The 26,933-nt window shown below is 41.5% G+C and overlaps 2 protein-coding genes across 4 annotated transcripts; both read right to left on the reverse strand.

The window, feature by feature from the left end:
• Positions 1-576: 576 nt before the first annotated feature.
• Positions 577-10,459, reverse strand: LOC119008247 (organic solute transporter subunit alpha-like). The gene is made up of 8 exons (XM_037078313.1): positions 9,845-10,459; positions 5,717-5,868; positions 5,539-5,612; positions 5,058-5,216; positions 2,948-3,059; positions 1,400-1,546; positions 1,069-1,174; positions 577-929 (listed from the first exon to the last, which is right to left on the reverse strand). The coding sequence occupies exons 1-8, from the start codon at positions 10,161-10,163 to the stop codon at positions 772-774; spliced, it is 1,227 nt and encodes a 408-aa protein (XP_036934208.1). The 5' UTR covers positions 10,164-10,459; the 3' UTR covers positions 577-771.
• A 3,812-nt stretch (positions 10,460-14,271) lies between these two features.
• Positions 14,272-26,915, reverse strand: LOC119008645 (palmitoyltransferase ZDHHC20-like). 3 transcript variants are annotated; one of them, XM_037079190.1, is made up of 14 exons: positions 25,940-26,067; positions 24,214-24,240; positions 23,760-23,854; positions 23,534-23,654; positions 23,311-23,380; positions 23,148-23,180; positions 21,448-21,568; positions 20,851-20,886; positions 20,488-20,620; positions 19,820-19,946; positions 19,515-19,604; positions 19,268-19,380; positions 19,117-19,164; positions 14,272-17,697 (listed from the first exon to the last, which is right to left on the reverse strand). In XM_037079190.1, exons 1-13 carry the CDS (start codon positions 26,055-26,057, stop codon positions 19,121-19,123), a joined length of 1,128 nt encoding a protein of 375 aa, XP_036935085.1. In that variant the 5' UTR covers positions 26,058-26,067; the 3' UTR covers positions 14,272-17,697; positions 19,117-19,120. The 3 variants fall into 3 exon arrangements, with proteins under 3 accessions (XP_036935085.1, XP_036935086.1, XP_036935087.1); XM_037079191.1 differs by lacking the exon at positions 20,851-20,886; XM_037079192.1 differs by lacking the exons at positions 14,272-17,697; positions 19,117-19,164; positions 19,268-19,380; positions 19,515-19,604 and adding an exon at positions 26,804-26,915 and having other exon boundaries at positions 20,488-20,886.
• Between the last annotated feature and the right edge of the window lie 18 nt (positions 26,916-26,933).

The following is a 26,933-nucleotide window of genomic DNA, read 5'->3' on the forward strand; positions in this document are numbered from 1 at the left end:
GACATTCTTTGGTACAATAAGCATATTTTTTGGTGAACTGTATGATTCAAGTAAATAATTGACAGTGAGAAACACATATCAGCAAAACCAATAATAGACTACCGTTTGGTGCACTGAGGGAAACAAAACATAGTCAAACAACGTATAACTTGTATGTGTTTACACACTTGTCCAATAAAGCTGATTCTGATAGAGCACGAAGAATCGACGAATTCTAAAACATGGATTCGTAACACACACGTTCAACCCAGCAGCACAGAAGATCTCTACAATCACCAGTTTCCTAAGATTCACTATCTCCTCTTCTGCTCCTGAGTTACAGCATTGAAAAGTGCTTTTGAAGAACATTATGATGTCACACTGAAGTTGGATCTAAAATGTCATCACGTCATAATTTTATCCCATTAGACATTTTTGTGAATTCTTGTCATAACTGGTGTTTAAATTCTAGACTTGTGTCTACAAACATGTTTGTTTAAGGTCACGGTGATCTTGACCTTTGACTGTTCAAATCCAATCAGTTCACCCTACAGTGCAAGTGGGTTAGGGTCAGGGCAATAACACACAAGATACATATACAATTCACATATTTATTCATGTTCATATATATATATATATATAAAATCTCTTAATCAAATACATGCAGGAAGTACAAATGACATATTCTCTTTCTCTCTCTCTCTCTCTCTCTCTCTCTCTCTCACACACACACACACACACACACACACACACACACACACACACACACACACACACAAACATTCAGAGTTCTCATGGGGATTCAGATTCAGATAGGACAGCCTGCTTTAGGCTTGTGCTGTTGTCGGATTCTTCTTCCTGGGGTAAAGGATCATACTGTCGGCGGTACAGCAGACGTGTTACCAGGGTGATGATGAACATCTCCAGGATCAAAAGCTGCTGACTCATCACTGGAAGAGACAGAAGGTAAAAAAGGTTGACTGTTCAATCGAATGGAACCTTTTCATTTCCAGGATTTCTGACTGAATGAATAGAGAGTATTGATTCATTATATGTATATATATATATATCAGCTGTATGTTGACTCACTGTATCCTCTGGCAGGGGCGGAGAAGGGCGGGGAGCAGGCGATGGTTCCATTCAAAGCCAAGATGTTGATGATAGCTGTTTGTAACTGGCTCAGGACCAGCACCAGCTACACACACACACACACACACACACACACACACTGATTAACCTGACAAACAGAATGCTGGAAAATCCTGTAAAAAACTTATGACAGCCATACAACCTGACATTTTATTAGAAATGCGTGTTTACCGACAGCCAGCCATATAGAGTTAAGCATATGGTGTGTAAACAGCGGTTTGTGTGCAAGTGTCCGTTTCGTGTGTGTTTAAAGCTCCCCCTGCTCTCTTACCTGGTACATGGCGTACTTGGGGATGATCTTGATTGAACGCAGGGTGACCCTCAGGTGCATGAACATGATCGCTACAGGCCACAGGGCTATGATAGTCAAGATGCCCACAAACGGGTTGATCCATATGGCAGCTCCGTAAATGCTCAACTGAAACATGGTCACACACACACATACAGTAGTGTCAGGAAGTTAGCAAAGAAATGAGAAGGAATAATTCTGAGCAAAAGACACTTCACTAATTTAATTTATCACGATTGTTTACCCTCTTCTTTATAGTATTTTTTACATCAAGTACTTATTATTTACCTAGGGCACCCTAGATGGCACTTTATCACATTTCCTTCAGTGGAGGGGGGAACCCTAGTTCCTTTTTAGGTCCATACATTTACATTCTCATGTAAATATGAAGCCATACTTTCAGATGCAAACATCTAACTGTCGATGTTTATGTTGTGTTTACAAGCTATGGTGTGGAAAAACAGTTTTTCTTCAATACTTGCAGATGCTGAAGAAAAATGCAGTGAAGTGTGCCATGAAGAACATGTTGCTCCAGAACCAAAAGAAATAGATTTATATTTGTTGAGGCCGCGCCAGTAATCTGTTCACTGTTGAGTCAAGTGGCAACATGAACGTGTTTGGAAACTGACTTAACGGCTTCAGCTTAATGCTAACGTCAGCATGCTAACATTCTCCCAGTGACTACGCTGGCATGCCGATTATTAGCAGCTGTAATATTTGCTGTAACATGCTCACCATCTGTGTTTACCATGCTACGCTAATATTTGCCAATTAGCACTCAGCACAAAAAGGAGCTATGTCTGGTTGGTTCCACTGTAATGAATGGTGGAAGAAAAAATGTATTTATACTGTGCCAGTAATGTGTTACCTGTTCAGTCATGTAGCAACATGGACATGTTTTGATCTGACTTCCAGTTTGGGCTAAATGCTAATGTTAGGATGCCAACATTCGCCCACTGACAATGCTGACATGCTATTTTTTAGCAGCTGTTGCTAATTAGCACTGAACAAAAAGCACAGGTAAGGCTGGCTGGCATAGCATTTGGCCATAAACCACAGTGCTAGACCATGATTATGTTGACCTGGTGGTGGAACGATGGAAAAAGTTAAGGGGTCACCAAAGTAATAAGGGTACTTTGTTTGAGGAGAATTCAATTCTACCTTAAATTTCATGACAACTGACTGACAACTAGCATGGCTAATGAAAATGGTATTGTATTTCAATGACAGTTGGCAGTGTGTTTCCAGAGCGAGGATCAAATGCATGAGCCTGAAACGATGTGACTTGACTCTTGCTGATGAGATTTCACATAGATTTACTTTTATTCTTATTCTTCTAATTTTATTCTAACTTTCTAATTTCTCCAATTGCAAGCAAACAAAAGGTAACATTGGCATTCTGGTCTGTAGTGACACACTCATAAAACTTTATGACTCATTTAACAGTAAAAATCTTGGAAAATAACTAGCACAATCAGTGACAAGGGAGACATTAACACCGACAATTGCCACGCAGCATTATGAACTCACATCACTCAGGTCAAAAGTCCCGTTGGTATAGAGAACAATGGAAAGGATGGTGAAGACAATCTTCAGGACTGCAAACTGGAAGGAGCCAAGTTTGAGCAGGAAGAGAGTGCGCCTGGAGTTGGAACAGAGGAAATTATTGTAGAGACTGTAGTGTTGCCGATGATGACAGAAAATGGTTTTAACTTCTAAATTTATCCAGTAAACGATTAAAAGTCTATTGTTGAATTCCCCAGTTCCCTTAACGGGATCTCGATTATTACCGCAGGATGTTTTGGACAACTGAGACAGGCCTTGGGCCAACTGTATGGGCTTTGGTCATAGTTAATATTGGAAAGTTCTTACATGTGCAACAACAACATTTACAGTCCCTCTGAGGTGTGGGTGTTTTCCAAAGGAGCACAAATGATCCTGAAACTAAGCTGTTGATGGGAAACTGGGCCCCGCATCAAAAGAAAAAGAGGCTGAGCCCATTTTCTCTTGGTGTTCATCATTATTTTTGAGTGAAGTGGGGAGGTCTGCTTAAAAGGATCATATTTGTACTCCACATCTGTTGGCTGTTGCTTGAATCCTGCATGCAGATAATTTTGCATCACAAAAAACAGACTGTAGCTGCAACAGACAGAAACACGCGACAAACAGTACATGGCAGAAACACAACTGTGCGTGGAGACTCAATTTCAGCTGTGCAATCAACTCTGACACACAGCGAAAAATGCAGCAAGTCTGTAGTCAGCCCAGGTAAGGGGCATGATGGGATTTGTTGTGTCACGGTACACACGCATGCCTTCAAAGAGTTGAACGGCCAGGAGTGGGTTCAACCTGCAATCAGCCAAAAACCATCGGCAGAGAAGATTTCCGGGGTTATGCAATCTTCAACAAGCCAGAACACACATGGAAGAACTCTGCGCTCTCGCCTGGCCGCTGAAACAACACGTGGTCGTATAGCCATCGTAGGATCACAGGACCTGTGCTTCATTTGCACTGCAGGATGTTTCAGTAACCACCTCAGTAACTTTGGCAAGTACACTTTTTCACCTTCATTTAGTAAATATGCTGTTTCGCTTAGCTTCGCATAAGGACTGGAAGCTACAGGGAGTAACAGCTAGACTCATCTTTCTTTAATCTGTAGAATAAACTGTCGCAAAATACGTCACTTCGCCAGAGCCGCGCTAGCTGTTTTCCCTTTCTCCAGTCTTTGTGCTAAGCTAAGCTAACCGGCTCCTGGCTGAAAACTAAAATTAAATCACCTCAGTAATAAAGGATTGTTTAAGATTAAATGATCATTCTGGTTTATTTCAACCCAGTGTATCTTCAATGAATGTAGTGTTGTGGCTAAATTGTCTTATGCTAACCTTGCACTTGCTACCTTTGTTGTACAGATTCAAGTAAAAAGGACTAGCGCAAAACAACATGGCCCATGTCGGGGCACTGAAACCCAATCAAAATGCTCTTTCTGTTCATAGCCTCCTTCAAATAGAGACAGTTTCAACTTTATGTTTAGATGCCGGTTAATGAGAAGGTTAGCATCAAGACAAAGCTTGTGTTAGCTTAGCATAACAACCGGGAGCAGGGGGGGACACAGTTTATCTTCCCCGGGTCCAAAAGTAGCAAAAATCAGCCAGCATCTGTAAAGATAATATGTCATAACTCATTTGTTCAGTCTTTTAAACAAAACAAAGGCTAAAAATGACAGCAAGCCAATTCCAAGCAAGCCATTTTCCCTTTTAACAGTCTTTGTGCTAAGATAAACTAATCCAAACTAACTGATTTTCACTCAGTTTAAATCAAAGCCAAAACCATGAGCAGAAATCAAAGGTTAATTGCGTGCAGCAGCAACAAAGATACGGTCTCATATCAATATTTACATTTCTGACTGTACAGTTGATACCAAAACTCTTAAGGCCTAATGATGCAACGAAAATACTTTTCCTGCCATGGATAATAGGATCAGATTTCTAAAACCACACGCACTTGCCGCAGTCATCAAACCAGACATGTGCTTTTGCCCAGAGTTCCTCAGAAGCTATTCGCACCCGTGCCGTGGTTAGGGATGAGTCAAAAAAAAAGGCTGGCGGTACTGATCATTCTAACCGCAGACGGGAGCGTTTACCGTGTGATTGCGACAAACGGCAGGCAGAGGCAGCAGCAGCAGCACGGCCCCGTGCTGATCTTCAGCTTATGTCTCCCTGCTCGCCTCAGGAAGGCCTCATCGCCACCCACCTCCTCCAGCATCAGGATCAGGAACTTGAACACCACGACGGCAAAGTAGCTGCGGGTAGATAAGAGGAGAAGAGACGGGTAATTGGGAGTAAGGAATGAGGTTAGGAGGGAGAGGAGAGGAGTGCGAGGATTTCAGAGTTTCAGGGCAGCTAGATTACCAGCGAAGAAATAAAAAAAAATACATCAAAGCCGAAAGTCCCACGCATATTACACAACAGCATCAGTTTTCTATAAAACGCTCGGTATGTTGTGAAGTTCAAGTTTCCCCTCTGCGTTTTTTTTACCGCGGGGCCTTTGTGGGTAACAAAACACACGGCGCAGCGAGCGACGAAAGGTGAGAAAAAGAACGGCAGGGAAAGAGAGAGACCCACCAGGCAGAGGTCATGTCGGTAAACATGGTGGCTCTGGGGATCCACATCCCCAGACACGACATGGTGGCAATCACCTGAAAAACAGAAGGAGAAAAAGGGAAAAATGAGAAGATATCTGCCCGGCGACTGCGGTGAAATTGGGGGTTTCTGGATATAGTTTTCGCAGTGTTTGTCTTACCGGCGCGGCCCCATTCACCCAGATGATCACGCTCTTCTTATTGTTGGGCACGTGCTTGTAGATGTAGACACACTCCTCTAAATAGACCAGCATGGACACTGCCGCCATGAAAGTGAGCGCGGAGTACAGGATGATGCCAAAGATGTCCAACTCTGGAGGGAGAGGAGGAGAAATTACAACAGATTAGCCGGACTCAAATGTGAGCTGCGATCCTGGATCCCCCACCCTGGGAGGCTCTACAGAAACTGAACCTCGATGGGATCTTTGATTTGCGCTATTCAGAGGAAAACTATCTCGCATTTATGTTGTCAGAGAATTCACCAAAGCTCAACCTAATCAGATCAACCAGAAAACTGAAGAAATGTTGAATATAACAGTGGTGCGATTTGTAGAAAAGTACAATGTTAAGATTTTATTTTGGCGGGTGAGTTGCATTGACCGTATTGACCATCTAAGCTGACCGTATTGACCACTGCTGGGAATGCCATTACTTTTTACATTTGATGATAAAGTATTAAACAAACTGAAGTTCTTTTTTTAAAAAGAAGATGGCACCAGATGAAAAAAGGTAAGGGAACAATTAAGTGGTGAAAATTCATCTCCAGGGGAACACGAATGTGCGTACCAGATTTTCACCGCAACCCAATAGTTTTTGTTTGTTTGTTCCAGTTTTTTGCCACATTTCACTCAAAATGACAAATCTTCTTCATCTTCTGGGAACAAAATGTCTTTGCCAACCCATCCATCAGTTGCCAAGTCATTTTGAAATCGCACCCATGTCGCACGCCATAATGACTGAAGCATCGTGGCGCTACAGAGAAACCCTGGGCCAGCCTCCAGAGGTGAGAGAGCACGCTTGTTTGGCACGAGTCGCAGCCAAAAATCATCACTGTCATCATTTGGATTGATTTGTTTCTTCTTCTTTTTTTTTTTTAGTGAATGTGAAAAGCAAAACTGACAATATGATTCTTTATTTAAACATCTGTTGTACTGCCCTTGCAGCGCGTTTCTTGTTGCAAAGCTAGACAGCCAGTTAACACTGAGAGATCCTCCAATAAACAGACAAGGCTTGACTTTTCTTGTAGTTTACTTTTCTCTGAATCTCCTTTGTTCTTTTTATATAAAACTGAAACATTACAGAAATGTGAACACATATTAGCACATAAACAACAATATATACAGCATTATGTATGTCCACACACATGTCTATGTCACACCGAATGTTAGCTTACTACTAGCAAAACATGTTCAAAACTAAAACGACAGAAAATGTCTGAAACCTACTAATAACACAAAACATCCTTAACATACCTCTACTTAAAGACATTGTACTAACAGACAAATAGTCTCCAAGGCAGAAGCGTGTAGAAAAAACACCCAGCAGGAATACACTCCAGCACTGACTTGTTTAGCTGCTCAACTGAAAAATGTGTCTGCTTGACTGCTGGATTAAAACTGACCAGTAGATGGCAGTGTACAACACTAAAGGTCAATGTAAATAAAATATGTTTTTAACCTTTTAACCTTAGCTTGTTTATGAACTTTTAACTTATATTCTATCATGCCGACTAACTTTAACGGCAGCACATCTGTCATTGATTAAAGATTTCGGCCTGAACCAGAAAACAAACCAACATTGCCATCCTCTGAGTCACGCTGCTAAAGCTACATTTGCACGCAAGTGTCACGGCAAAATGTGGGCACATTGTAAACAAATATAAGCTACGGAAGACTCGTTTAAAGTGAAAATGTAACTCTAAAAATTTGAACTTTATTCATTTAAGCTAATAATAACAGAAGGTTAAACAAATACCATTTTTGCCACTTGCTTCACCAAAAATTGGAGATCCATATTTCATGAGGTTAACAAAATACTGACGCCTGTTGGGGCCCTTAATTGTGTTTCTTTGAAGTACATGCACTCAACAGTTATTCTCCTCTCATTAAGAGGCGATGAAAGTGAAAACCAGCAACACAGCCAATGAAAACAAACGGATGGAATGACGAAGCTGCAGCTACCCGATCACAATGAAATTCAAGTGAATTGTTTCAGCGTGTTGCCCGTAATCCTGAGTCATTTACTGTCTGGTACGCAAAACACACACAAACAATCCCACTTAATGATGGCTCCTTCCTCTCCTCGACCTCCTCCTGTCCTTCTGTGGTGTGTTAGTTCTACTCTGCACCATCCGACAGCTAAGGAGCGACACATGTGCAGCGGAGACTGACAAAGCCGCGAAAAATAGCAAATCGTGCCTGTGAGACCTTTAAAGTTTTACGAGTTTGGGCCAGTCTAATTGTGTCTTACATTTGTTGTTGTTGTTGTTGTTGTTGTTGTTTTTTAAAGAACTGTGACCAAGATATGTGCTAATTGGAACAAAATGTATTTGTCAGAGCCAGAGCCTCACTATTCTTAAGCATGTACGCTACTACAACACATCTGACAGATGATACACAGCATACCCTGAGCGATCTATAATGAGTATATAAAATGGAGGAAAATACTCTCAAAACGTGTTCCAATCAAAACAACTAAGATCTTAAGTGATATAAGAGTAGTTAAAGTAGGCATAACTTGACCTTCAATATGTCTTAATCATAAAGAAGTAAATCATTAAAAAAATCACATTTATCATATCATTATCATATATATTAATAAAGAGGGCGGCTGTAGTAAAAACAACAAAAGCATCAACAACATGAATAATAAATAACTAAATAAATATATAACAACATAATGTGTGCAACTTTATGTGTGATGCAGTTTTGTGGGAAGATATTTTAATCAGAAGAGAGAGAGATCTTCCATGATTGACTTTTTTAGAAACTCTTTGTTTATATGACCAAATAAACTGAACAAACAGACAGCACAAGTTCATACTGTTTTACTGCGCCTATATGTGGCGGACCCTGCCACCTTTTTAGCTTCAAACAGTGTTGTGGGGACCTTATTTTCCTCTGAGACCAACTTGTTTATTCAGTTCACTCCCCCCCCAAAAAAAACATTTCTGAGATTGTACGACTACCTCATTAATATTGTGAACATCAAAACCTGGGTTTGAATTTCCTCTCCATTATCAAGAAGTATTAATTATTTTTTTTTTTCCCTGTACTTTCATTCAAACTATTCATTACGACACATACAGCGATGATACTACGTTAGGATTTAAATCCTAGAAATATTCCCTCGCTCCAGCCTATTTAAGTGGATTTTCTCGGCAATGCTGCGGATGGCGACCCCTGGAAGTGTTTTGAGACGTGAAATGTGTAATCCTACAGGAGTCAGCCTGAATGGTAAATTACTATAATAACAGCACCACCCTGGTGAAATGGATTAATGGATTAAACTTGTTGAAAAGTCTAAACCTGAGCTCTGAGCTCCGCCCGAACAAGCTACCTTATATCCATTCGGCAGTTTAAACAGAGTCTAACCTCGATACATCGGGGACCTTAAAGGGACAGTATGAATAGATTTTAAACACAGAATCTTTATGATCATCATTACAAACTTAGACATGTTTACTTTTTTCCATAGATGAATAAACAAGCTGTTCTCAGAGGTAAATATGCTCCCCAGAACGCTGTCTGAAGCCAGAAAGGTGGCAGGGTCCGCCACATATAAACAAGATAAAGCCATGTGAACCCGTGTTGTCCTTCAAGGCCAGTTTGTTTTTGTTTTTTCTCCCAGTTTAATCAGTCACGAAAACAAAGACAGTTTGTTTATTTTCTTTAGGCAGTTCAAAACAAAATGTCTTCCACAAAGATGCGTAGTGCCCCTTTAAACCAGCTGGTTATTGGAAGTTGTCGCTGGATAAGTTTCTCTTCTAAAGCGCACGTCTCTCCCAAAACTCCGGCGCGCCTCCAAGAGGGATTCAAGGGTGCCCTGCGAGAACTCTTGAGAACGAGCCTCCCTCTTCTATCACTTAATCCCAGGGACCGAGATACTGCTGAAGGAGGACACACACACACACACACACACACACACACACACACACACACACACACCATCCTACAGCAGCTTAGCCTCCCTCTCCCTGCTGTCGCCACATCAACCCAGTAAAACAGAAGAAAGCGTGATCGCACGCAGGGGGGGAAGTGGATCCGTGGTGCCACAGCCGGTCTACTCACTGAGGATGATGTCCATGGCGAGAGGAGGTTTCTCCATACAGCTCGGGTGCATAGTTGGGATGGATCCATTATTCATGCTGGCGGCTGTCGGGACGGTGATTGACTCCAGTTCCAGTGAAATGTCAGAGCCTGTGCGCTGCTTCCACGCTCGGTGCGTCAAAACAAAAAGTCCCCACTCTCCTCTCCACGGATCCAAAGGAAGTCTTCCAACTTTCCACAGAGGAGATGTCTGCAGCCCGAAACACTTGTTGCGCCCTGTGGACCCGCCCCTCTTTCCCGATGTCACAGGACAATGAGTCGTCTGCAAAAATGACCACATCCCGGGTAATTGACGTCAAAACGTGGGCAGTTTGAAAGGGAGAAGGATAACGGAGCGGAGTTTTTCCTTTTTCTTGCCTTTCCTAACTGTTGAAATTTTTCTTATTATTATTTTGTTGTTTAGCATGTGTTGAGTGCGGCCTAAAGCACCGCCTCGCCCGAGTCCGTTGATGCAGCAAAGGATCAGTCAGAGAATTGAGGAAAAGAATAAGCATTTATTACACAGTCTGCAGAGAGTGGAGATCAGTTCAGTATAGCATCAATAGCAAATATCAGAACAGATCTAACTCGTGTCTAGGGGTTTCAGTGTTATAAGTGTTCGTATCTGTCACTAATTGGCTAATGATGATGTGTGGTGGCCGCATGCGCAGCCTGTGATCAACGCTAGGATTGGCTCTCCGTCCGCATGCATAGCCTGTGATGACTCCCATGTCTTGACGGGAACGTCCTTGAGCATCTCCCCTATCTTAGGTGTTTGCACAAATAGAGTTATTTTGTCACAGTATGTAGTAGAGGTAAGATCGGGCCTAAAAAAATCCAGCCCGACCCGACCCAGGCCCGCAGGCATTAAAGCCCGACCCAGCCCGAGCCCGACCAATTAACTTGATTTGCAGGCCCGAGCCCGAAGCAAACCCGAAATTTCAATTTATCCCATAGTATTTTACGTTCACGAAATGTCCGCAAAGCCGTGCGCAAAGCGTGCTCTTGCTCTGCGCCTCCTGTTAAGTAGTAGTTATATAGCAATTACCTTACAGCGCCGCCTTCTCTGTTTTATCCAAATTATTTATTTACAACAGGTATTCCTTAGTTTAGTATCCACACATCGTTTTAGTATACATTTTTATAAACATATATTTATTTAAAAAAAAGTCAGCGAGAGAGAAGCCCGAGCCCGACCCGACCCGACCCGAACGTAATGATTGACATTTTAGGCCCGACCCGACCCGAATTTCGGGCCGGGTCGGGCTCGGGCTCGGGCTAAAGATCTTACCTCTAGTGAGTGTGTAAAGTGTGACTATCTGTATGAGTCGGCCTGCACATGATCACATAGTCAAGCAAGTATAATAGTGTACTCACATCAGTAGTACTATTTGTATATTCACACATGATGCAGCTGTGAGTGATGGCTTATTTCAAGAAATGAAGAAACTTGTGTGAATCACCAGTCTTGGTAATGAAACGTCACTGTGTCATGCTCCGCTGGTGAAGCGTGATGGTGGTCTGTGGTGAAGCACAGTGAGGTTTCATCACCGAGGCAGCTTTGGTGTGCACCATTTTTTTTTTTTTTTTAAATTATTATTATTTTTTATTTTTCAAGCTCTTCTCCTTGTTTTCCAAAGAGTATTTCAGTTTCCTGTGACATGTCTTCACCCGTCTGGAGGCAGACGCACTGTGTCTCCTCTGAGACTGGGCTGGTTACAATGGAGACATAACGTCCAAACCTTGCTTCACTGGAACACTCCATCCAAAGTTTGCATGTTTTGGATGGAGCCGCAGGCCCTGCAGCCACTGGCTCTGACTCCATGCTAAACCAGTGGGAGAAAGGGGAGAGTTTACAGAAGTGTGTGTTTGTGTGTGTGTGTGTGTGTGTGTGTGTGTATTATGGAGAAGGGGGGTTGGCAGTATATCTTAGGGCTGTGGACCCGTGGACAACACATCACATGCCCCCACGTCTCCACGGCAACATGTGCAGGGCTGTCGTCATGTGAGGCATTTGCTGCAAATCTTTTTTTTTTTTTTTATTTGTGCCCCCCCGGGCTGTATATGGGTGCTTTTCCAAGGCGCTGAGAAGCCAGCGTGGAGCCAAACATAGCGGAATTAAACGCAGTATCCTGTAATCTCATCTCACCACATCCTGGTCTGACTTTTCTTTGAGTTCAGTGAATCTTCTAACCCTAACCCTTCTTCATAACCACAGGTGCCCTCATTTTTTTTTTCTTTATTATCTCACATCCAGCTTGTGTTGTTTTTAATCACACCAGCTTGTCTGATCAGGCAAACTTGGCTTCCGGGGGTTAGACAAAAACTGAAGGGCATTGTTTTCACCCTCGCTCAGAGATCAAATCGATTCATCGTCGTGCTGCATGTGCAGACAAATTCAAGAAAGGATTACAAAAGATGACTAAGGGGCATGAAAACAGAGATAAAAGATACACCCTCGGGACAGTATTGCACATGTGTTACTCAGTATGGACGTGTTCTCCTATATGACGAACTATGAGCGAACGGTTTCTCGCCTTACATGATCATCGAATCGTTTGAAGGCTTCCTGTTGGTTCTGGCTGCATCAGGGCACACCCTCTCTTAGATTTCTGCTGGAGACTCATTAAGGATTTGTCCAGACCCGCCTGAGGTGTGAAATAATGAAGGAATGAGATCCCAAGATTCAAGTTTGCCATTTTCAGGAGGCTTCCACAATATACAATAAATCCTAATTGTATTCAAGTTTCAGTAAACTGAAACTACAAAAAACAAAAAACAAAAAACATAAATGTGAACAATCTATTCTTGGAAAGTGATCACAGGAACAGCTCATGAGAGCAGTCATGTCGATGTGACTGAGGCATGAGCATTGCCTTATTCACATCTGTGGGCCAGACAAGCGGACTGAAGTTCAAGTTGATGCAGATTAAAAGTCAAAAGAACAGAAAGTGTAATCGGATCACACTCCGCATGGAAGTATGCACACTCGTCTGCCAAGGGACGCTTCCGACTGTGTTTGTAGATACCTCTGTTTCTACCTAGATCACTGTTTGATGGTGGGCTTTCCCTTTAATGGTTAAACCACCCGAAGGTCTTTGCGTGGAGCCACGGCCGCTTTGGCCTCAGGGACGTTAAACTTGTTTTAAAACAAGTCCGTGTTTACTTTCCCTCAAAAAGTGACACCGAGGTCATTACCTTGAGCGCTCGTAGCTGACGAGTGCATGGCTACACGTCTCGTGAACACACACGGGCAAGAGGAAGTCACGATCTGCATCTTGTCTTGTCATGATCCGTAGTACGATGCAGGGTTCCTGCTCAGACTGTTTAATAAAGTAAACCCGGGAAAGATACCGAACAGCGCGGTCTCACCACACCGCGGAGTTTACGTTACATATCCCGGGCCAAATCATGATGTCACAGCTGTGCAGGCCAGATGTGATGAAACGGGAGCCTGCCCTGTCCCTAAATGCCTTGATTATGATTTACAAGCGGCCATTTCAAGGGGTCTTTGTGGTGAAAATCAAAGTGAAGAAGGAGGGATTCAGAGAGGATGGGCGGAGCCAACTAAACGGCAGAAGTCAAGGGCCTGGGTGTCAGACAGATAGCGAAGGTCGAGGTTCATCTGGGGTCCCTGAATCTCAGCTCACAGAGAATTTTCAACATCCTTCCCCTCCTGTAGGTGTTGAGTAACTTGTGCTTTTTCAAGCTTCGTGTCTGGGCCTCGCAGAGAAGTTGACTCATCTAAATCACTGTCTTCATCCGATAGCACAATCTGAACACCGTGCTTACATCAAATTACGATTCACTCCAAGAATGTGTCAGCTGCAGATTCCGGTAGTGAGTTGCCTTCATCTTCAATCGACACTGTGCAAAACTGTCAGCTCTGTGTTTTTGAATTTCAAGATTCAACATTCAAGATCAAAGCCACAATGTCAAAAAACACATTTGCTCAAAAGTTGTGACTCTGCCGGCCGAGTTGAACTCCCACTGAAGCTGAAAGGCAAGTTTGTGTTTTTTTAAAATTTTTATTTGCCCTTTCATGCACGTGGAATGGAAGTGAACGTGAGGCAGATATTTGCCACTGATGGTTTTGCGCATCGGTGACTGTCGCCTCATTCTACCAGTGGCTGAGGGCACTGACTGTAGAGGTGTGATATCACAACCTCAACGGAAGTCCAGAGAGCTCGTTTTAAAGGCAGTTTCTGAATACAGGTTGTTTTCATACTTTTAAGGTATTTCTATAGCACCTAGGCCTGATTTATAATTTAAAAAAAAGGTATGGGAAACTATAAAACTGCACAACTTGCACAATGTGAGCCCGATATGGTTACATTAGCGCTAAATGGGTGAAGTGCTCCTTTAAGTTTGTACCTTTATCATAACAACTGATGAGGGCAACATTAGACTGGAGGTTTAAAAAAAACATTTATTGTTATTTTCACGTTAATTGTGTGGAGGCATGTACTTCATTCACAAAATAGGAACAGTAAAATTAATCAGACAAGAAAAATATATATGTAGTCTTTTTCATACATTATCAATATATATTTACACACATTGTAAAATAGGACATAGTAACAAAAAGAAACCAAAATGTAGCAATAAGCAAGTTATGATAGGCTACATCTGCAATATGAATACAGATGTAAAATGTTTTTGTCAGTCTTAAAAAAAATAATAACTGAAATCAGACTGAATTTTTTTTTTTTTTTTTGAGATCCTTTTCTCCGTTTTCACAGGAGTTCTTATGGCTTCATTTATAAGACAAACCAGAGTAAAGCTAATTCAAAACATGACGCACCTAGCAATAGTTGGAAAAAAAACCCCACTGTCTGTTTTAACGCCATCATCCTCATTATCACGGTAAACACATTTTTACAGAAGTTAGGCGCCATGCTTTTGAGCATTAGTCAGACGTTATGTATGTACACACACATGTAAAAATCTCATGGCTGCACAGAAGCATTTCTCCCAAGACGACAATATTACAAAAGAACACTCAAGTAAGCATTACAAAATACACACGCGCACTTTAGTTTCGAGGCCAAACAGCCCAGAGAGAGAATATAGGCAATTTGAACAAATTGAACGAGCCAGGCTCCTTACAGATACATCGTTTTTCTTTTCTTTTTTTTTTTTTTGTCTTTTTCTTTAACTGTGGGAAGTTTTAGAAAAGATCTATTCATGATCAGACCACAACCTTGGCTTGGATCGTGATCTCTGACAGCAATTTCATTTGCTTGGTTGAGATGAAGCCACAGTGTGATTCTGATACTTGGCCACAGTGAGCATAATCCAAACAATGTCCTTCAATCACCTGTTTGTAAAGAGTAATTATAAATACATTTGGGTCAAACATGATTGGAAGTTTAAAAATTAACCATAAATTCTACAGAGAGGGCTGTTTATTTCCTCCACCATCTCATCGTATTGTTCCATCTGTGGTACATACAGTACTAAGTGAGACAATGATTACCAAGAAATTCACCATACAACACCACAAACTCACTCCACATGATAGAAACAGCTGTAAACTTGGACATCACCGAGTCTGGTAGAGCAATGACAGACATCCTGAAATCGCTGGCTCTCCCTCCAATGTGAATCGGAAAGTTGCATATAAATAACAAAATTCCTCAGAAAAAGGATGTAACTCATTCCTGAACGACTGTTATTTGGTTATGCTTACAGAATGGTCAGTTCATTAACATATATTCACATGTTGAGATGCACATGAGTTATTAAATATAATTTCTCTTCCTTCACCATACCCGATGTTCAATACTGATACAAGACGAGAGCTGCAACGATCGCAAAAGAATTTCCAGCTATTTTCGTGATCAATTAATTGTTTGAGCCATTTTTTTTAAGCAAAAAGTGTCAACCATTTCCCGGTTCAATCTTCTTAAATGTAAGGATTTGCCGCTTTTCTTTGATCGTTATGATGGAAAATGAAGAGTCTTTGGGTTTTTGACGGTTGGTTTGACAAAATAAGCAATCTGAAGATGTCATTTTAGGCTCCAGGAATTTTTTTTTTTTTTTTTTTTTTTTACATTTTATAGCTTAAACAATTAATCAATTAATCGTGAAAATGATTGGCAGATTGACCAATAATGACTATAATCATTAGCTGCAGCCCTATACAAGACAAATCACTGTTGAGTCTTACACAAGCTGAGGATCCTTTTAACAGTTGGAGGTCACGATACTGAGCTGACTCTCAAAATACATACTGAGTAGACAAGGTGAGCAGAAGCTGTTGAGTAAATCAGACGGGTTCAATTCACTTTCATCTCAAATTAAATATGGATGTTAGTATAGGAAGATAATGCATATTAGTCACACATTGTGAAAATGTTTAATTTTGCAGAAAGCTGCACCTGAAAGTGAATTGAGACCGATCAAGTTCCGATAACAGGAACATTGTCGCCACCTGCTGGTGAGCACTGGTATTGCAGGGGACATCATGGCCCACGACAGGCAGGAGGGACAGAAGAACCTTGGGAAAAATACATATTTCGCCACAGCGACTGGTGAAGAGAGTTTGGTCATGATGACATTGGCCAGTGAAGATAAAGCTAGGATGTTGTAAACACTTCAGGTTCAGAGGTCAGAGCTCCTGACAGGTCAGCCCTTATTTGGCAATGAGTGTAGGTGTCTCGGTAAAGGCTGAAGCTGTAGAAAAAACAGGATGCAGACATTGTGGGAATCACTGATCGGCGTTTGACACAATTGGCTGACTCTGAGAGAGCAGGTAGAGATGGACGCCGCACATTGCACTGTGTGAAATACATCTCCCAGGTCAAACCGTCCATTTAGAAGCAGCATGTTTTAACACACGTTGGCCACGAAAACACATAAAGCGGATTCTTTTAGTTTCTGTTAGTCCGTTAAAAAAAAAAGAAGAAAAAAGAAAAAAAAACTGCTACTTCAACTGTTAAACACATTCACACACACACACACACACACACACACAAACAATACACCATAAATCACATGATCATCCAACATCCATTAAACCCAGGATGCTCTTTTGGACATGATAAAAAGAAGCAGCACGCTGTTTGATGGACATTGATAATCTACAAAGTGCAAATGTGCCATCTTGTGCTCTGATATCCAAAAACACCAATCCAAAACCCAGCTACAGTCTTCCCTGTGATGCACTGGCCCAGTCCACTGAACCATGCAGTGAGAGTCCTCTGTAAGATATTCCGAGTTTTGGTGGGAAACATCCATCTGAAAAAGGTGCGGACCACAGATGCGCTCCAACCGTTTTGAGTTCAAAAAAAAAAAAAAAAAGGTCACACAGGTAAACTGATCCATCTCCGCAATGTACTGCCTTTTCTTATAACACAAGGGAGAAATGATCAAAACACAAACACACTGCTCCAGCTCTCCTCCCACTCTTCACGGCAGCTTTGTGCCAATAAAACTGAGTTCTGGTGCGACCAGGACGCATTTGGCACAAAAAAAAAAAGGATTTACCATTAAACCATAAAAATGTAGCTCACATTCCCTCCGGGATGTTGATCTTCAAAATGCAAAAAAACAATAACAAGGAAATATGTATAGAGTTGGATATGTGACTGTTAGCATGAGTATGTGTGTGTGAGAGGGACCCAGTTTGTGTCACATGTCCTGTGGGGGTTGAGTGTGACAACTGCACTGCATGCGATAAAGATGCCAATGCCATAGACGCATTACGGTGCTGCGATGGGTGAAAGAAATGCATTTCCATATTTACTCTGAACAGGTCGATGGGGATGAGGTTGCGCTGGGAGACTGTTGCGTTGCTTAAGGCTTCGTATTAGATGACCGTGGAGTTTCTCCTGGGGAAAACAGACAATACAAAAGATGATTAGCTATGTAACTGTTCACTCAATATTTATTCAATTATGAAATGCAACATTTCTAGATTTAAAAAATGGACATCTGCACACCAAATCTACACTGGGGATGGTGTACGCAAACACAGGGTTTCTGCAGGTTTCAGGTGTTGGCACTAGTTGGCCCTTCTTCCTGTTCAAAGTGGCTTTATTAGTGAGAGTGGTGTCACAAAATGCTGCTTTATCCTAACATCAGTTTGTGTAGTTTACAGGTATTACAGGCTACTGCCACCTGGTGGTGGTGGTACATGTATTTTCTCTCACACAAGCACAGAAATAAGCTAGTTTGCTGTCAGCTGTTGTCTCTATGGTGTGTTCAAGTGCAGCTTGTTTTAGAGATACAGGTGACATGAGGCAAAATAAAAGTCAGCCTTCACTGCTGCTGAGTCTTTGATGTCTGCTTGGTGTTTCGGGGGTCTCGGGGGTCTTTTGAAGACCATTTTGAAGCTGCAACGATTAACCAATGAGTCGCTAGCTGCCAACTACTGGATAATCCTTTTTCAAGCCGTCAAATATTTGCTGAAGAGTTGTGGGTTTTACTGAATACTTACTCTTTGGGGTCTCGACTGTTTGCGTGACAAAAAAAGCGACTTGAAAACGGCCCTTTGGGCTCTGAGAAACTGTGATGAGCATTTTCAAAATGTTTCGACATTTTATACACAATTATTGGTGAAAATAATCAGCAACTTAACTAATAATGAAAAACATTGAGAGTTGAAATTATACATGAATATAAAACTGAAAATGAGTACACAGCACTGCGTGTATGCAAATGTGATGTTTGTGTATGTAACACACAAACAGGATGGCAGACATTTGCTGGTGGCTTTTTAACATCAGTATCACATTTTTCCAATTTCCGATGTGACTCAAATGCTTTCACACCCAAAGTTCCTAATTTAAGCATTTTCATGCACACGTTGCAGCAGGCTTCAGGCTTGTTATTTTCATCAGGTCTAAACCGAGCACCAAATATGCTGTTCTTGGGGTGGATCTCATTGATTTAGTATGTATCCATATTAAATGAAAGCAAAGTTAACAGAAAACATTCTCTTCTAAGTCATTACTTCTAGAAGCCGCTATTTTTAGATAAGAGGAAATGACACATTAGCCCATTCACCACATGGCGACACACTAGCTCGGTGTGCTCTGATTGCAGTTGCATTAGTGGTTAACTGCTTTGTGGTTAGTGGGTCCTTGTTGGTTTCATTTTGTAGCGTTATAAAATTTACAAGCAATACTTCATACATTATTTCATAATCCAATCATTGTGAAGGCCTGTCAAAATTGTAACTTTGTCAAAAGGACCTGCAGAAACATGAAAAACATACAGACTGACTCGAGTAGTTCACACTCATTCACCTGGTTAGGACTCGCTCTCCACGGAAATTGTGATGGTGTCACTTTCAGCTGTGAAGCAAGAAGAAAGGGTGATGAGGTGACAATCCACCAGATAGCGGGCTGTTAATGTAAATTCTGTCAGTGAAACATCATCATCCGTGGTACAGCTCACCTGACTTGAGGGTGTTGTTAGCCAGATGGTTTTCGGTGTTGTTGGCATGCTGGTCATTGCTCAGGAGGCGGTTCTGGGACTCACTGAGGGGACTCACAGGGACATCAGCAGCACTGGAAACATGCCAAACACATAAAAAAAGCTAAATGAATGGTGCATGCACATCCATAGCACTTTCACAAGACATAAATCCTTTTCAGAGCCTCATGTCAACTAACATATCCTTTATCGCCGTGCGATTCATCACCTTTTATTGGGCTCTGGTTGCAGGGTCACTGTGGCCTGCTCTACATCAGCATTGACCAAGCGTGTTGGGAATGTCAGGCCGTCTCCTTGACTGTAAAGAAGAAACTCAGAATTAGGTGCAGCCAGCCTGCAGGGCAACAAACTGCAGCAGGGTTGGATTTTTAAGATTTGTATTCCTTTGGCTGAGCTGTACATTCAACTTAACAATGTACAAACGTCATTATTTAGCTTGAGTCCAATGTGAGTGACAGCACAAGAGAATCTGTCCCTGTATTCTATGTTCAGTTCTCCATTTGTCTCCTTCACCTGGTGAATACAGGCAGCAGCCAGTACTTCTTCTGGTCTCCAAAGACCTGAGCGATGTTCTTCCGGAAACCCAGAGAGAAGCCGTTCTTATCAGAGCCCGTCCTAAAGACTGGTGCTCTAAACGCCTCTGCAGAGAGGGAGGAAGACAAATACACACATTGTTCAATAACAAACAGGTAAACATTACACACAATGAGAAATAAGTGTACTTTTCAAATCTGGATATATTTTTTTCCTCAAACAGTACCTACATCTCAGATACTTTTGAATAAATGTTAAAAATGTGTTCAATTCAAATCTATGGCTGGTTAAATACTAGGGACTAGAATCCAGTAGTGCTGTAACCTGTTCTTATTTTCATTATCTATTAAACTTAATAATTTTCTGATTAATCAATTAATTATTTGGTCTAGAATATGGTGAAAAATGTCGTTCAGTGTTTCCCAAAGCTAAAGGTGATTACAACTTCTACAGTAAAACTACTGTTAAAAAAAATACAATACTTAAGTTAAAGTACAATGTATTCTTCTTTAAATAAATCTTTTGATGCTGGTCTAGACATGAATACAATCTTATCATTTCTCATCCCAGTTAAAAATATACAGAGACTCATTTTTGAACACAGGTTAAAAAGCATAAAACACCTGTTGAATGAGTGTGATTGTTACCTATAGTGGACCTGTTCTTCCCTACGAGCCACAGGTGGTAGCTGAAGAGGGACAGGATGCTGATGCAGAACATGGCCGCCACAAAGAAAAGGAACAAGACGTGGAATTTGGCGTGAGTGTCTGGCAGCTCGTTCTGGGGGGAAATGACAGAAGAGGAGGAGAACGCGGGAGCAAATCATTGACACATTCACTTGGAGGATATTTATGGAAAGACAGAGAAATAAGAGAGACAGAAAAAAAGGCAGAGTGATGGAGAAATATGAAGAGTGTTATGTGAACCACGTCACTGCATGTCACGAGAAAACCAAGGCAACGATGGTGAGGCGGCGCAACACTAAAGGCTTTGGAGGACAGCTGGGTTACCTTTGGGCAGTTCTCTGCCGATTTCCTCCGGCAAAGCTTTAGTACAAACAGAAACGAGACTGGTTAGCAACACCAGGAGAGAACAGGTGGGAGGGGAGGAAGCACTTAGAGATCAGCAGGCAAACACAAGTAAAGGCCAAGTTGGGTGAAGGGGGGGAGAGGGAAAATGAGAGAAAGAGAGTGGGTGAATGTACAAAGTGTGCCCAGAATCAAACGAACAAAGGGATGAAAGAGGGAGCGATGAGAGGAAATTGAACAGCTAAGAAACAGGGGAAAAAAAAAAAAAAGAGGAGGAGGTGTTTTGCAAGCGCATGAGTGGTGTGACTGATGGTTCCGATAGTGGAGAGGGGAGAAAGAAAAGGGAGAGATCAGAGAACAATGACCCAGTGTGCGAGAACCGGGGATAACAGAGGGGGGGGACACAGAGAGGGGAGGTCGTCGGGTGAAGGGTGAGAGAGGACAGAGAAAACAGAGGAGCGGCACAGCTCAGCACAGGAGAGGTCAGCACCATGCACAACCAAATCAGAGGATGCTCATCGAGATCCAGATGCAAACTCTACAAGCGGCATGAGTCTCTTGCGTCGTTTACATACTCACTGTCCAGAACTTTATGAAATACTGCAGTACGGTGGCTGCAATGAACAAACAGTACACCAGCGAGTAAGCCAGGAAAAGGATGAAAAACTTGTAGTTGGAGAATCCCACACAGTTGTTCACCCTGCAAACGAACAAACACATAAAGGTCAGGTTTGACATCACGTCCTCTGATTAGAGAACTTATCATTGTGAACTTAAATAGGGTGTGGTTGGCCCAATCCCAATGTCCACACTCACGAAACTCGGAGTCTTTGAGGCGTGTTACTGTTAAGTCTGTGTGGGTTTAGGGCTGTCCCGCTGTCAAAGATTTGAGGGCTCGCTTACGGACGTGTTGAGCCCTTAATGCCCCGTAAGGCTGCATTCTTGCTAACTATACCTGAGAGAATGACCCAGTTTTCCAGTTCACAGTGTTGTGATGTTAAACATGTGTACACCAGGGCAGGGTATGGAGAAGGTCACTACCCAAGATCACATCTTTTCGACCTATTCTCTACTCTACTAAATCACTCAGTTTATTTAATGACTGAATAATGAAATGAATGAAAAAAATTAATACATCTCTGAAACATTACGGAACTTTTTCCCCTAAAAGCCCTGAATGAATGTTTACAACTGTGTGTATGTGTTCTCCTGTTTTCACTTTTCATTCATGCCTTCTTTTATTATAAAAGTCAAAAAACCCACAAGGTAATGAATATATCACAAAGTGCTTTCACATTCCCATTTATACCATTTAGGGCCCTAACAGCCTCTTGCAGTCAAGCACTTACCAGGTGATGTCAGCCAAGCCTGCGACCTTGTGAGGCCATCAGGAGACATTGGGATTGAGCCTTCCTCTCATGGTTACAGGGCATGAGAACAAAACCCATGTAGAAGTTGTTTGCAATGCAGTTTTAGCAATGTCATGCTTGAAGACGAAACATTATCGTTACTATCATAACTAAAGGTCTTAAAAGGCGGTAAGAAAAAAATGAAAAGTCAGAAATCGGTTTAGTCTTGGTTGTCTGTGTTGTACTTTTATGGTGTGAGGAACTGTTGACTTTCTGATTTTCTCCTTATGCTCATTAGCGCTTGAGACAATGATAAACACTGTATGTTTTGCCTTCTTAAAGTGTAACTGATATTTTAGAACGTGCTTTTGTATCTGAGTGACAATAATGTTTCCAATTATTCAAGTATCGAGAGGGAACGCTACATCCCCCCTGCTATGAAATGGACTGCAATGTAATCCCTCTAGGCAATCATGCATGTTCACTTAAGGAGTTTTTGCCATCGACAGGCTCATACTGTGATTCTCAGCCACAGTCAGTGTTATGGAACAGATCCCAACAGAGGTGGTCTACTTTGTTAAAGACTATGATTTTTGTTTAACCAGAAACAGCCACTCACCATAGTAACCATGCTCCCATTGCAGAGACAGTGATTTTATCGTCATAAAACACACACTTCATTTAAAAAAACAAAAAAAAACACTGAAAAACTAAATAAAACACAACAAAATCATGCTGTACTGTATTTCTGCTGTTCCAACAAGTAACTCATTCATGCTGGACCAGCTTCAAAAATTGCTGGGGGAACGATGGGGAAAAAAAATTGGGTCTAGATTCCAAATTCTTAGACAACTAAAGGATTTGATGAACCAAATATGCTAAAACCATTCAGGTGTCTTATGTAAAGTACATCTCTTAGATCTTACATACCAGGGACAATGGTGGTCCATCTTCAGCACACACCTGCCACACACAGCAAGATAATAGGAAAACAGTGGACAGATTAAAAAAAAAAAAACAATAGAAAAGATTGATATAATTTGAAAGTGTGGGAGACAAAGTAATATCACAGTTTGTCTGTAAGTTCTCTTACATGTCGCACGCGGAGCAGTGGTGACACCGGTCTGGCTTGATAACTTGACAGCGGTCACAGTAACGGATTGCTGCATCGTGTCAACACAACAGGCATCTTGTTATTGGACAACTCCAACACAGAGACAAATTCATTTTTACACTCTCTCTCTCACACACACACACACACACACACACACACACACACACACACACACACACACACACACACACACACAGTTTACCTCCAGCTCCTGTGCGGGTGTACAGAGGCAGACTGGTGGCAGCCCGCCATAGGATCTCTTGCTGGGACTCTGGCCTCTCTTCCTTCTCATAACGTTCCTTCTCAGCCTTGGGCAGGCAAAACTAGAGTTTAAAAAAAAAGAAAGAGATGTTTAAGCAATCATGAAGTTGACATCTTGTTAACATGGAGGATGACAAGACATGCAGGCAGAACGAAGAATCGGCTACCTCTTTGGAAGGGTTTGCAGGCTTGGTGAAGATGGTCTTCCAGTAAGACCATACAAACATGATGAAAGAGAGATGGAAGAAGATCAGGTAGACGACTGCAGGGAAACATTAAGCACAGCATCAGGACCAACAGCTTACAATGAAGAGCAGCACCGTAAGAAAGTTTATACAAGGAACTGCTGCTGTCGATTAGAATATAGACATCTACATACTAAATTAATGAGAGGGGAAAGCTAATGCTGAACGAGGAGCTTCTGTGCCAACCTCAGCACTTTGAGAACGGATGTTTTCTATGCCAGCTTTTTTTTTTTTTTTTTTAGCCAAGTGTGCACAGCGTATTTCACCAGACCTTAGAGAGATTATCCTGATAATTAGCAAACTGGCTCAGTTCTGTTGACTTCCATTCACAAAAATGTATTAGATAAACATTCCTTTGAATCCTCAGGACACTTACTCTTCTCTCCTATACTTGGGATGGTGACTGGAAGAGAAGAGAAAAACAAAAAGATGACAAAAATGTTAGATAACAGAGAAAATACCACCCAAACAGTTACATGCAGTTACTGATTAAAGTCAGATCTGACAGTGATCTTAACATTTGAATTAAAAAGGCTTTACCTATGATAAATTCACAAGTCACAAATTGCTGTAAGGGATAAGAATAAGATATACAAATGTCTATCACAAAATCATGCTGGTATTTAACAACTTTCCCCTCGCTGACAAAACACTAACCACATGATCCATTCAGTGGCTGTTGTGTCATGTGACTTTACCCATTCATCTGAGCACTTCAGTAATTTCTCCTCATCCTTGTGAGGTGACCGTTTCCTCATCGGCCATTTCCTGGTTCCTGGTCTTGACTTTTGAGCCCATGTGGGAGGAACAAAGCTCATAAAGTGCTCAGACGAATGGGAATTTGAGCATTTTCTCTACCAGTTTTGTTGTAAATTTTCTGTTTTCCTTTCTGAAACACTCTTCGGGCACGTAAAAATTCCTTCAGATCAAACAACCCGAGGAGAAGATCACTGCTCATAACTCCTGAGCAAACTGAACCATATAATCTGTAACACTGGGATCACAGGCAGATAATCATTATCATAAGACAAAGATCTCCACTCACTGATTTTCTTTATGCCTAAACAACCTACATCAACAAGCTCTCTGCCATTTTGTGACTGAACAAACTGAAATAAACCAACAGACCTCAAAAAAGATAACACAATTTCATACTGTTTTACTTTGTTTAGATTTGACGGACCCCGTCACCTTTCTAGCCTCAAACACTGTTTCTGCTGACCTTATTTTCCTCCGAGAACAGCTTGTTTATTCAGTAATGGAAACAAAATAAATATTTGCAAGCTTAATACTGTTAATATGAAACTTGGGAGTTTCCTCTCCAGTATGACACAGGGCCCCTTTAAGGGACTAGAAGAAGAAAAGGGTTGGGAAACACTAATCTAGTATTCTTGGATGGGATCCCCAGACACCAAATGTTTGTGTGTGTGTGTGTGTGTGTGTGTGTGTGTGTGTGTGTGTGTGTGTGTGTGTGTGTGTATATAGAGGGGCATATTTAAATTCAAAACTTGACACTAAATCTTGAGTGGAAAACTCAACGGAGCCCAAGCCACACACCCATCACAGGCAGTTCAGACTTAACACATTCATCATGTGCCTCAGTTTAACTGTAATATTAAAATTTTTTGGTCGTCTTTAAAGTATCCAAAGCCAAGTCGACGCTTTACCAGTGCCAGGCTAATCACCGACGGTGTAGTTAATAGGGGAAGTGTTTATATGGCCAGCCAGTCAAATAACATTTAGTTAGCCCCCTTTTTTTATTCTCCATCCGCGACAGAAAAATAAACCACAACACACAGGGGCAGCGGTACTAACACCGCGACGAAAGTTTTCCCTCGTCCAAAACAAATGTACCATCACACACGACCACCTAAATAGATGGCAGCTAGCGTATAATTAGCTGTATCTAGATTTGGATGAGCTCGCCAACACCATTGTTGAGCTGCAGTCCATTTACTTCCTGCTGGCCAGCAGCAGCAGCGGCAGCGGCAACAGCAGCTGTGTGTTAGTGTGGACAGCTCAATGGAAACAAGCAGCGGGTAAAAAAAAAAAAAAAAAGGCTTTAAAAGAGGCGACGAGGATGCGGCAGGACGGCTACTCACATATACAAAGCTCCACCACATAAGCGTAGTACGACCAGCAGACGACCAGGGCGATAAAAATAACAGGTATCCATGCTAGACCCCGTTGACAGCATCTCAGTACGTGTGTAGGCGCCATCTTTCTCCCTCTAAAAGGAAAAGGGGGAAAGGGAGTGTCGATGTGTGACGTCACGCGAGCAAAATCAGACTGGAGGAGGTCTGAATTTTTTTTCTTATTTTTTTTTTTTTTTTTACATTTTTTTTAGGAATTAATTAACGATTTTAATTTGAATGGAGGGTAGTTTTAGTAACACTGGTTAAACTCAATAAAATACATGTAACAATCATAAATGAACTAAACCTCACGTATATTCCTGTTATTACAAACTTCTTGGTCAGATTTTAGGTGTAGCTTTTTCAACTTATCATGAAAAAAATGCGTTAAAAAACTGAACCTACCTAACGTTATATTACGTTGTTGTTCAATAAACCTAAAGTACACAAAAAGATAAAATGCAACATGCACACAATTAAATGTTGTATTTTTTTAATAACGGAATTTTATTTTGAAAAGGCAAGTCTAATCTTCCTGTATTTTGCTTTGCCTTTTCGTTTTTCTTCTAATATTTTCGTTAACATATTTCCATACACGATAGTTTATTAAAATGAATAAAGAAAAGAAGAAAAGAAATTAGGAGTTATAAAGTTTTTGGATCGATAAAGTTTCGACCAAAAAAAAAAAAAAAAAAAAAAAGTCTGGTAAAAAGTAGGGGGAAAAAAACATTTTTGACTACTGTTTACTGAGGCAGCTCGACACTAACTCATACACAATACAAAGCCATATACTTTACTAGACGTTCTGTCTTTATTCTTATCAAACCCTACTTGTGATGAGCTGCAGCAGGAGCTGCTTTCAGGACCTTGTACTTTGACTCCTTCGTCGACACGTTCAGCAGCAGGAAGCGGAATAACACCTTAACACAGCCGCTCAGTGAGCCTGAACTTCTTGGCTTAT

Source organism: Acanthopagrus latus, chromosome 19 (assembly GCF_904848185.1).
Source record: "Acanthopagrus latus isolate v.2019 chromosome 19, fAcaLat1.1, whole genome shotgun sequence".
In the NCBI taxonomy this organism is placed as follows: domain Eukaryota; kingdom Metazoa; phylum Chordata; class Actinopteri; order Spariformes; family Sparidae; genus Acanthopagrus; species Acanthopagrus latus.